At 46.2% G+C, this 12,412-nt stretch overlaps 1 protein-coding gene across 1 annotated transcript in view; it reads left to right on the top strand.

Annotated features, from left to right (window-relative positions):
• COL4A5 (collagen type IV alpha 5 chain) overlaps positions 1 to 11,736 on the top strand; it is a 129,861-nt gene extending 118,125 nt beyond the window's left edge. Inside the window, exons 44-51 of the mRNA XM_063142098.1 lie at positions 950 to 1,021; positions 1,635 to 1,763; positions 2,110 to 2,208; positions 3,773 to 3,985; positions 5,566 to 5,743; positions 7,299 to 7,413; positions 9,917 to 10,089; positions 11,147 to 11,736. Of these exons, the coding sequence (XP_062998168.1) occupies positions 950 to 1,021; positions 1,635 to 1,763; positions 2,110 to 2,208; positions 3,773 to 3,985; positions 5,566 to 5,743; positions 7,299 to 7,413; positions 9,917 to 10,089; positions 11,147 to 11,228 (1,061 nt within the window). The 3' untranslated portion in view covers positions 11,229 to 11,736. The remainder of the gene's footprint in view (positions 1 to 949; positions 1,022 to 1,634; positions 1,764 to 2,109; positions 2,209 to 3,772; positions 3,986 to 5,565; positions 5,744 to 7,298; positions 7,414 to 9,916; positions 10,090 to 11,146) is intronic.
• Positions 11,737 to 12,412: the final 676 nt, after the last annotated feature.

Raw genomic sequence — 12,412 nt, 5'->3', positions numbered from 1 at the left:
TAGTAACACAAAATAAACCTCAGAAAACCCGACTCTTTTGAGGCTGTGTTATAAAATGCCCACTAGAGGGTGCTGTCCCATTGAAATGTACAGGCCGCATGGTCAGTGCTCTCTTCTCTGTGCAATTGTGCTCCTTTCAAACGTGGAAGACAACCAGGAAAACAGCAACGGTAAGGAAACACGATTTCTCCCCCGTCTGAAAGTCCTCTGGGTCCAGGGTTTACAATTGCCTGGCTGTACTAATGATCATAGGAAGGCGCATTACAATGGCTCAGACCAGTGGTCCACCTGACCCACTATCATCTACTCTTCCCAAGACCTAGAGACACTTTGTCAAAGTGTCTCCAAGGTCTTGCTTGTTCATCCCTGGCCGACGGCTGGTTGGCCACTGTGTGAACAGAGTGCTGGACTAGATGGACTCTTGGTCTGATCCAGCATCAGGACACTTCTTATGTTCTTATGTTCTTAAACAAAGAGATCATCCCCTAGAACAGCTACCCAAGACCCTGTTAACTGGAGATTTTATTTTTTTATCTTAGGGCTGAGATGAAACGGTGCCCCCAAATTCCCAGTGGGATATTTGGGGCACCTTTTGAGTGTTTTAGGAGGGGGAAGAAAGCAGTTTGTCCAGTTTCTATGCACAGACAAGCGAGGGGAAAGTCCCTCTTGTCTGTGCATAGAGGGGGTGGGTGTGTGTCTGTCTGTCTGTAAAGCTGCCGGCCCCACAGCCCTTCAGGTCAAAAAGGTTGTGCACCTGGATTTAGGACTATAAAGGTCAAGGATGCTCAAGGACTTTATGCATTCAAAATATGGCCTCTGCAATTGAACTAAACAAATAGGCGTCTACTAGTGGAGAGAGAGAGCTGTTCCAGGTAGCATGGCTGCTAAGCCAGGGCTTGGATCTTTCATTTTCACCATGTATATTAACTGCAAGGCTTTGACCTTTCAGGTATGAAGGGGCCCCTTGGACCTCCAGGACCAGCTGGCCTTGCAGGAGACCGTGGACATCCCGGCTCCCCAGGTAAGTGCTGTGTTTTGGGGGACCGACACCAAAATAGAAAAAGCAGGGAACCCTCCTGGCTGTTAGTGGCTATGCTAGAGGTACAGATGTCTCCCTGAGAAGAATTTGCCCAGCGCCACCTCTAGGTTTTGGAGGGCCCTTGGGCAATCTCTCTCTCTCTCTCTCTCAACCAAAAGCCTTCCAATGGGGCCATATTGACTTTTCTGGTCCATGAGATGTTCCTTGGAAAGTCTATGATCCTCCAGAGGAAAAAATCTTCATAATTGGAATTATTTCTTGGATATTGGTTGGTTGATTGAGTCGTTGAGTGATTCATTGATTAAAATCTTTCTCAACCGTCATTATCACCCTTGCGGATACCAGGGGGTTGTATGACAGTGTGACCAATGAGCTGGAATAGAAAGATAAGCCTTCCATCCAATCCAGCAGGAAGATTGCTGAATCGGGCTAATCTCTTTCCTTTTGGTGGGACATGTGACTTGGCAAATGATTGCCCTCATCTCTATCCTTTCCTGATGCAGTCCCATTTAACGGATCGTCAAGACAAACAGCTGCTTAAATTGCCCCATCTGGTGTTCTTGAACTTCACACACTCTTTTGATTTTGGCCCTAGGTCCTCCAGGGATACCTGGCCCAGCTGGACAAACAATTGTGGTTAAAGGTGACCAAGGATTACGTGGTCCCCCAGGGCAGCCCGGATTGAAAGGTGATCACGGGCTGCCAGGCCCTCCAGGGTTGCAAGGTAAGCTCCTCATTGGGGAAGCAAGAAACTCAGTAAAAAGCAGCCAATTGCACACCTAGTCTTTGGCTAGTTTCTAGGATTAAATAAACCATATCACCATGGGTTGGATCCAGATTTATGATGGTTCAAATGCGCTGATGAAAATGGATTTCTCCACCTTTTTCTTCCCATGGCAACCCCTCCAGCCCCATGAAAATGCTATACAGGACACCCTGATGGACTTTCTAGGAATGGAGTCTTCTTTTTGCAGAAGACAGAGCCTGGAGCCAACCCAATAATTGCCAAGAGTTCAGGCATGTTTGCGAGAATTCTATCCTAATTTGTTTGTGTATATACATATATCTAGGTCCAATCGGTCTTCCTGGTGATACTGGACGAGATGGACTTCCTGGTTTTGAAGGTCCAGGGGGGCGTAAAGGAGAGAGAGGACTTCCAGGTCAACCAGGTATGGTAAGCACCCCATCCCTGTCGAGGAGGATTTCAGGGGGAGGGGTGGTATGAAGAAACACAGAGGCACATCTTAGCTTGGTCAGAAGGAGAATGTTCATATGGTCAATGTCAGAGGGTGTTCTGCAGAGGTCTTCTGCTGAAGCCATCTGTAATTATCATAGGGACTCTGTAAGGAAGAGGATTCCATCAAGACCAGGAAGAGCAGTGTGTTTAGAACATGTGGCTGAGGTGATGGTTATGTGTGCATGAACCAGAGGGAGAAAAAGGTGGTTTAATATAGGAAGAGAAATGTCTAATCAAAGCGCCAAACTCTGAAAGTCAATGAACCTTAGAAGAGAAGAATCCTAAGACCAGGTGGATTTTGCAGCTGAAGTGCAGAAGAAGAGAAGATTTTTTTTTATGGGTCCCGTGGAGCACTTTCACCTTCTTTCAAGTCAGGGAAAGAGTGACTCTATCGTACCGTATTTCAGAGAATGTATTCCTCACCTTTCCACTGTCTGTACAGTCCTGGGGCTGACTTACAACAGTTTTAAAACAAATAATAGAGTAACACTAAGGCGATAATAAGCAGAGTTGGCTGCAGAACAGATAAATACAATCTGGAAACAAGGAACGTGGCTGCTAGAAACCAGAACCTGCCAGATGAAATGCTGGCCTAAATCATCATCATCATCCAAAAACGTCTAGGCAGTGGAAAACAGAGAGAGAGGAGGAGGAAGGGGAAGGGGGAAGGGGGAAGGGGAAGGGGGAAGGGGAAATCAAACAGAATTCCCAAGATAGTGAGTTCTATAGTTTAGAGCAGGGGTGTTGAAACTCTGGAGAAGCTCTTGGGGGCCACATTCCAGTGGTAGGCGGGGCCAAGGCAAAAGGGCGGGGCTAAAATAACAAAAGTACTACTATAGTGTGCCTTAAAGTTCTTACAGCCAGTAATTAAAACTTAGGAGAGACATTTTAGTTTTATAGAATGGGGGGAAAGAATTGGACCAAAGCGAAGGAACAACCAAAGCCTCAGTGGTCATGGGAAAGGGGACCTGGTCTTCGGAGCGTGGATTGGCATCGCAGGCAGGCTGTATTTAGCCCATAGGCCTGAGTTTCAATGCCCCTGGTTTAGAGCCAGCCACAGAAAAGGGCCCTGTCACACGTCCCAGCCTCCGCCACCATCAGGACATGAAGAAAGCCTCTCCAGCAGAACCTAGGGAATCTCTCTATGTGGTTTGGTGCCCATTCCAAGAACTGGAATGCGTGCTTGAAGCTGACATTTTATGGCAAAATACTTCACATTTTAAAATCTGATAGTTTATTTTTACAAATACTTTGAAAATGTGTTAACTGGATGTGCAATTGCTGGTTGTTTATTGTGGGGGGTTGGACTCAATGGCCTTATAGGCCCCTTCTAACTCTTCTCTTCTGTGATGCTAGAGTGTCAAGCCACGTGTCATGTGCAGCACATTGCCTACGCATTGGTTCATTCCACAGAAGCTGTGGCTGCTCTTGGCTTGCTCAGCGTACCAAGACTGACACACTGATCTACCCTGTTGTTTATCCTTGTTTGTAAACAGGTTCGCGGGGTTCACAGGGCCCCCCTGGTCCGGATGGGTTGCAGGGCCCCCCTGGTCTACCTGGATCTGGTTCAGTTGCTCATGGGTTCCTTATAACTCGCCACAGCCAGGCAACAGAAACGCCCTTCTGCCCGAATGGAACCGTTCGGATATACGATGGATTTTCTCTTCTCTACGTCCAGGGGAACGAGAGAGCCCACGGGCAGGACTTGGGTGAGCCATCGTATTTACTGGGAGATACTTGGGGAGAGGAAATGTAGAGAATGGGTTTCATGGGCTGTGTGTAATCCCAACAATTCATAATTTCTTCCTTGTTGTTGTTCTTCTTGTTGGTGTTGCATTTATATCCCGCCTGTTTTCCTCCAAGGAACCCAAGGCGTCGTTGTTAAGTTATGGCTTTAGAAGCTGTTTAGTTATTGCACAGACTGGGTTTCTGGCACATAACCTTTTGTGTTAAGTCTCTGTCTGGGTCCTACAGAGACTAGCAGAGATTACAGCGGTTCTCAGCCAAGTCAGCAAAGACGTGAATTAAGACAGAGATTTATGTAGGTTAAAACAAACCTTTTTACTGGCAAATAAATATATAATTTAGTTATGGCAGTACAGATACAAATACTTACAAACGGTCAGTCAATACAGCTCACATGAGAGACATGGAAGTTATACAGGATAATGAACATGAAAACACATTTACTTTTATAGACAACCTGTACAATGATGCAACTCCTTGCAACCCTTAATTGAAGACAATCAGTTAGACAATTATTCAATTATGACACTCAATGTCCAGGTGTAGAGTTGACCTTTAAGTTTCTACTGAGTCTTCTGTTCCTCCAGATCCTCAGCAATTAACAAATCAATGGAAAACATAACCAGGATCCATTCCAGGATCCAACAGTCGTACATAACCCTCCTGCTCCTCTCCATTTTATCCTCACAACCAGGGCCAGGGTCAGGCTGTTTTGCGCTCTAGGCAAGGCAAGCTACTTGCACACACACCCCAAAAAAATAATTGCCGACTTCGATTTTTAAGAACAGATGTTTTGTAGAAAAATAAAAAGCACAAAACTTGAACTTATTGTGTTTTTTCTTAAAACAGCCAATTTGTGTAAAACTGTGACCCTTAAAGGTCAGTACTGCATCCTAGGCAGCTGCCTGGTTGCCCTAGGCGGTCTGAGGTCTGCGCCCTAGGCGGCTGCCTGGTTGGCCTAATGGTAGTGCCGGCCCTGCTCACAACAACAACCCTGTGAGGTGGGTTGGGCTGAGAGTCTGTGACTGGCCCAAAGTCACCCAGTAGGTTTCCATGGCTGAGTGGGGACTAGAACCCAGATAGGAGATGTCCCAGCCCGACACTCTAACCACTGTACCACAGTGGTTCTTGTGTTCTGCTCTTCTGTCCCATTCTTCTGCTTTTCACACCCAAGGCGGCTACGGGAATACTCTCTGCCACCCCACTTTTCTCTCTCCCTCCCTATGCAGGAGGCTACCAGAGAACTGGCAGATTGCTCTTGCCAGGCATGTGAAATGATCACGGGCAGAGGGCTTTTGAAATTAGGCTGAGGTTAGGTCGAGGGCCGCACATGGCTCTGGGACTGCAGGTTGCCCACTCCTGGTCCAGGGTCTCCCTCGTCAAGGTCAATTTGCAGTCCATTAACTCTCAGCCCACCACATCATCTGGACTAGTGTTTGGGAAGACTTTCCTGCAGGGATCATGAAAGTTTGAGGGATTTTGCCAAGATCTTCTACCACTATGGAAAGCCTCCTTCATCTCAACTGTGTCCTCTGTTTGCTAGGCACCGCTGGCAGCTGCCTCCGACGTTTCAGCACCATGCCCTTCATGTTCTGCAACATCAACAACGTCTGCAATTTTGCATCTAGAAATGACTATTCCTATTGGCTCTCCACTCCTGAGCCAATGCCAATGAGCATGGAGCCATTAACAGGGAGGAGCATCGAACCCTTCATTAGCCGGTGAGAGCGAGAACGTTGGATCTGGCTCTGAACAGAGAACGCCTATCCTTCATAAATCCCTACTTTCCACACCGTGCCAAAATGGGAGTCTAGAACAAGGATGGGGCAAAAGTAGATCTCCAGATGTGTTGGACATCAACTCCCAGAGGTCTCTGTCAGCATGATCAATGGCCAGGAATGCTGAGAGTTGGAGTCCAAAGCATCTGGAGATCTACTCTCTGCCCACCCCTCTATAACATGAAAATGGAAGGACTTACAATAGGACAGTAGCTGCAGAAAGCCATAGAAAGCATTAAGAAATGTACATGAGTCACATTCTTATAAGTGGGTCAGCAGTGAAACGGATGGAGAAGAGAAAGTAGACAAAAGAAATTTCTTCACATAGCACATCATTCACTTGTGGGGTTAGGCTTGAAGAGGAGTAGATAAATTCATAAATGAGAGATTTACGAAACCGCTATTAGCCAAAATGGCTATATGGCATCTCCATGTTCAGGGCCAGGCTACCTGTAATATAGCCTCTGCTGAGGATCAGGAGTGGGACACAGCCGTGGCTTTCGTCTCTTGCCTGTGGGCTTCCAAAAGCATCTAGTATGCCCATGGGGTGAAACAGGGTGCTGAACTAGATGGACATTTGGGGAACGGTTCAGTGGCGTCCGTCCGCTAGTGCTATTTATATTGCGCTAGTGGAAACCAACGCTTGTGCAACTTCAAGAAGCGTTTGCTTGCACTATTGACGTGCAAGCGTTGGTTTCCTCTAGCATAGGAGTGTTGGATCTCTTTCACCCTGAGGGCCAATTTCTGTTTCAGAGACGTTCTTGGGGACAAATACCAGCTGATGGCCAAAGGGGTGGGAACAAAAATACATCCAGGCTCCACATATTCTACTTTAAAACTCATACTGCTAGTAACTAAGCCTTAGGAGAGACAGTTCAACCTTTTAGAATGGAGGGGGGGGGAAACTACATAAAATCATGGGAAACCACTGATCAATGGTTGGGGCAAAGGATTGGGTCTAGGGAAAGGTGTGTGGCCTTTTGGGGAACCCTGGGTGGCCATATTGGGAACCCATTGTAGTATTTATGGTTTCATATATCTGAAGAACTTCCTACAGCCAGCATACGAAGAATAACCTTTATTTCAAGTGAGTCACGATACATACAAAAACTGCCTCTCCCGTGTCAGGTGAATGCATTTATACAAATCACTAGAACACTCAGTCAAGTCAATTGACCCAATCAGCACACAATCATTACATCTTTCCTTTTTTCAATTTTTTCATTTTTTGTACCCAAATCTTAGAGGTTTTCTCACAATTCTTCCTCTAGATGTGATTACTGGTTTCTCCTCTAGCTCCATCTTTTTTTCTTCATTCTGTTCCATATTTACACTTCCACCACCCAATCAGCACACAATCATTACACCCATGAGGGGCAGATTTGGTTGCCAGACTGGACACCCTTGGTTTGATCCAGCAGGGCTCTTCTTAATGTATTCAGTCTTTTCACACACAGTTCTCCCCCCAGAAAACTTTTCTTCTCTCTCCTCTTTCCAGCTGCACAGTCTGTGAAGCTCCTGCCATGGTGATAGCTGTTCACAGCCAGACCATTCAAATCCCATCGTGCCCACAAGGCTGGTACTCGCTATGGATTGGTTACTCTTTCATGATGGTACGTACTGTCTTAGTCTGGGGTTCCTGACCCTGTCAGGTCCCAGCCATGCCAGATTGGTGGGCTGTCAAAGTGAGACAAGTCACAAATGGATCAGATTAACAGTTCATTGATTACCCAGGTGATAAATGGATGCAGAAAGAACATGCTAAGCAAGCTTACATGTTCCTTTAGCTGAATAAAGCAGGGCTCTTCACAGTTGGCTGAGTACTGGAGTCTCCACGGTACACAAGGCGCCACCCCATGGACCAACAGATTTCTCCAGGCTGGTAGTGCACATTTCCCCTTTTGGAGCGAGACCAAAGAGCAAAACCAGCCTACTCCATTTTATCTCTCCAGGCTGGCACACACACCTCTCCCTATTCAAGAGAAAGAGGGCTTTGCTTCCCACAGGAAGCAAACTTATCTTGTCTAACAGGATGAGATCCTACAGCTGGTCAAAACAGCTTCAAGGTGAAGATGTAAATTACCAGCCTGTGTGAGAGACCTTCATAATTAACTATAAAGCTGCAGGTTAGGCCAAACTACACAGGTAACTAGGACTTGCTATATTGGACATAACTGTGGGAAGTCACTAGACTCCGTGCCTTGCTTCCGATGTCAAATCCACTGCATGTGACCTCGTTGAGACCTGCTTAGATAATGTTCCAGATAGCTGCGAGTCCCTCTGTGCCTCCACATTCTCCTCCTGAAAGGAGAGATGTAGGTGAGAGAAATGCTATAAGAAACATCTCAGTGGGATGGGGAGAGCAAGGTCATAGAAGGTGCCAGGGGAACCTGCAAGTGTTGGCCCAAGCAAGAGAGACTCAAAACACCCCCCAAAATTGTACTCGTTAGCAATTGTACATTTGAAAAATGCACATGACAAATGTGCCCAAATAGACTTTCATCAGTGGGAGAAGACTGCATCTGTCGTGGGCTGTAGCTGCTCAAGGGTCTCCATGGCCGGATCTACACTACTGCTTTAAAGTGCTTTATAACAGTTATAAAGCGCTTTAACTGCTTTAAAGCGCTATAAAACTGTTATAAAGCGCTTTAAAGCAGTAGTGTAGATCCGGCCCAAGGAGTCAAAATTAAGGAAAGTTCTTAGGCTAATCCACAAAGCTTTATTGCGAACAGTTAACACTTCTGTAACACAAACTAGGCACCTTTATGGGAAAATCCCCCCTAGGCAACGCTATGCAAACTAAGCAAAACAATTGACCATTCAAAGGAAAGAAAAGGCTTTTCAAATGTCCCAAGCTTCAAGGTGGAGGAGGGTGCGTAGACACCTTCTCACACAACCTCTCCGACTGTCTCTTTGCTGCTAATCTCGTTGAACATTTTAACTTCTGGTGATTCCTAGCATCCAGTAATGTTTTGGAATGTTCACTCCTGGAAGTTGACTCCCTGTCTCCTGAGAACATAGGATCTGGCCTTGAGGAGACAGACTCTAGGAGGGGCGCATTCACAACTGGTGGCTCTCCCGTGTGAACTTCGCCCCACACTGGTTTGGCATCTTCTGAATCAGAATCTGACTCTGACTGATCCCCTGTGTCACCTGCTCCCAACACCGGAGCAGTAGGGGCATACATGACAGCATCCATTTCAAACATATGCACGATTGATGTGTGCATTTGGAAAAATACGCACGAAAATACAGTCGCGATGTGACTTGAGTCGGAACAAGCTTCAAGATGGAATTTGGAGAACTTGAGCGAGCTCAGATTTTGCTGATTCACACATCCCTAAAACTGCTTGTGGGACTGGTGTGTGGTCAGTGCAACCTAAAGGAAGGAACAAAGACTGCCATGCTTAAAAGCAATAGAAAAAGGGGGTCTAAATCAGCCTTCCCAACCTGGTGTCCCCCAAATCTCTTGGACTGAGCTCTCATCCTTCCCACTCCCAGGCTAGCTGGGGGCTTATGTGAGCCATAGTCCAACATAGGAACATAGGTAGCTGCCTTGCACTGAGTCAGACCATGGGTCCATCTAGCCCAGGATTGTCTACCTACTGACTGGCAGCAATGGTTCTTCAGAGCTTCAGGCAGGGGTTTTCCCAGAACTACCTGGAGAAGCCGGGGATTGATCCAAGGACCTTCTGCATACAAGGCAGGTTCTCTACCCTTGAGCCACAGCCTCTCCCAACACAGTTGGATGGCACCACGTTGGGGAAGGCTGTGGTAGAGAACAGGACAGAGAAGGGCATCCATGCGTTGGGCCAGTCTTCACCCTCCATGTTCAGAGGCCATGTTGCCGCGGAATGCCACCTCCTTCAGAGCAACAGCGCAAGAAGGCTGTGGTTGTCTCACCTCCTGCTTGTGGGTTTGCTGGTGGCATCTGGCTTGCCTGCTGTAGAGAACTAGGCTGGACTAGATGGATCCGTTCCCAGTTCTAGATGTTCTGCTTGGCAATTTTGTTCTCTCGATCGAGCGGAAATCCTTTTGATTCGGCACGCACCTGGGGCTGCCGCTTGAATGCAATGAAATTGACCTCGCGCTTTGCTTGTGTGCGTTTTGTCTTAGCACACCAGCGCCGGTGCAGAGGGATCTGGGCAGGCGCTGGCTTCTCCTGGTTCCTGCCTTGAAGAATTCCGCTCGGCTCCCTTCATTGAGTGTCACGGCCGAGGGACCTGCAACTATTATGCCAATTCATACAGCTTCTGGCTGGCAACTGTGGAGATGGCAGAAATGTTTAGGTAACTGCCTCTTATTTATTTGATTTATTTATATAATATAATATATAATCATATAATATTGGACTTGATGGTCTGAGTCATGCCCTTAAGGAGGAATATACACACGCATAACTATTCATTCATTCATATTGACGCTCTCACACAAGCACACCCCATTCATCCATTCATTTTCTTACACCAAGGGTGGGGAACCTCAGGCCTGGGGGCCCCATCTGGCCCTCCAGGATTTTCCCAGATGGCCCCACCCCCTTACCCCCAACTACCAAATGCTAGGTTGTTTCCTGGCTTTTGTGCAGTTTTTTCCAGTTCTGAAAGGTTGAAATGCCTCCCCAAAGGCGTAGTTACTGACACTAAGAGCATTAAGCTACAGTATGCTAGTATTTTTGACCCCGCCCCTTTTGCCTTTGACCCTGGCCCTGCCCACCACTGTAATGCCACCAGCGAGAGCTGCTCTGAAATCAAATACCATTCCAGGACTGGAATGGCTTCCCCATTCACGCACATATATACGCACGAGTCCCCCACGGCAATTTGCTTTTGGTGGGGGGGAACCTCCCATTCTCTCCAGTGGGAGGTGTGCTTTTCCCAGTTGAAACCATGCGCTGGCGGGCACATCTGGATCAGGACCTGGCATGGGTGGTAAGTGAGACTGTGACGATTTGCCCTCTGCTAGAGATCCATATCCATATGTTTTAATGGAACCTATTTTGGTTATGTAAATTGCAGGTGCCAGATATGGATCAGGACTGCAGCAGGCTAAAAAGGGTTAAAGCCACCCTGCCACACACACACACACACACACGCGCGCACTAGGCCCTGTCTATATCAGGAGCCCAGCACCTGAAATTTGCTGCTTTTCCATGCTGGATTGGGAGCAAGAGAATCCTCTCTCCGCAGCCAGCATGGAAGCTGAGATTAGAGCGGGCCTTGGGAGGAGAGTCCTGTCGGACAGATAAGAAGCCTCTGACAGCCTCATCCGGCCCACGGGCCGGAGGTTCCCCATCCCTGTATTAAACCAACTAACTGTGTGCATCCTCTTTGCATTTCTGTTCACCAGTAAACCTCAGCCAGAGACCCTCAAGGCTGGAGACCTGAGGACGCGTATCAGTCGATGCCAAGTATGCCTGAAGAAGACGTAATGGCTCAGAGGCACTTGTTAAAACAACTGAGAAATCTTTTGGTGCACTGTCCTCCAGCTATACAATGGTGCTATTGTGCAAAAGGAAAAAAAAAGAAGAAAAAAAGAGGAACTTTAAAGAAGAAGAGAAAATCCAGACGATGCAGTTTCCGGTGTACCTCTCCCTTCTCCTGCCATCTTGAAAGCGGTCTTCTGGTGCATTTTTTTTGTTATTTTTTGATCAAGGGAACTGACCTCTTGACCACTATTGGAGACGCACGAGGGTCGCGAAGGGCCAGAAGGTTGACTTGCCCACTTCTACCCCGCGGGTTTGAGAGCGTGCTCTGAAAAGATTGCCTGAGAGAAAAGAAGAAACCACAAGGCACTGTGATGGTTTAAATGAGGAGAGACTATACAGTTCCAATGCCATGGTGCTACTAACCCCTACTGTATCCCAAGTTTTTAATATGAAATGTTTTAAGCTTATTTTTCCCCCCTTTGTAAGTAATGAAATGTGTATATTGTGTAAACACATTTTTTTTTTTAGTTTTCAACTTCTCGATCATTTAGGCACAAGCCAACCTTAAATCACCGACTTCATCGAAAGAAACCAAACAACCCTATATATAAATATATATATAAATATATATATTAAAAGAAAGCTGAAAAATACCCACTTAAAGCAGGAAGCAATATTATATAGCCAATAAGAAGCAAGGAGCGGTCTGTTTCTCTTGCAACAAACTACTACTGAGTTTTTAAAGTTTATTTTCTTCCGAGTTCTGGTCACATTTTATTTGGAAAATGTATAATAATACTGTAGCCTTCCTCCCCCCTCCCACTTTTTTTTTTTTTTTTTTTTTGAGCAGGGCTGTTAATGTCTGTGCTGTATACCACTATTGATGATTTCATTTGTCCTTAAAAGCCAAAAAAAGAAAAGAAGACAACATTTTAAAGGGTTTTATTTTTGCATATTCCATGAAATATTTGAAATGTTCAGCCATATCCTATATTCTTCTATAAGAAAGACAAAAAGTCATATCCACTCGTATAGAAATAACTTCTGTTGGTTCAGCTAACTACCTGGTGGAAAATATGCAGGTGACACAAATGTTATAAATATTATTCATACACACACACTTTCCTACCCGCTCTTAGAAATGATGTCTACTATTTTATCCAGAATAACTGTACACTTTCAAAATC

This window comes from Elgaria multicarinata, chromosome 15 (assembly GCF_023053635.1).
Source record: "Elgaria multicarinata webbii isolate HBS135686 ecotype San Diego chromosome 15, rElgMul1.1.pri, whole genome shotgun sequence".
NCBI classification, from domain to species: domain Eukaryota; kingdom Metazoa; phylum Chordata; class Lepidosauria; order Squamata; family Anguidae; genus Elgaria; species Elgaria multicarinata.
This window is presented reverse-complemented; position numbering and strand designations above follow the sequence as displayed.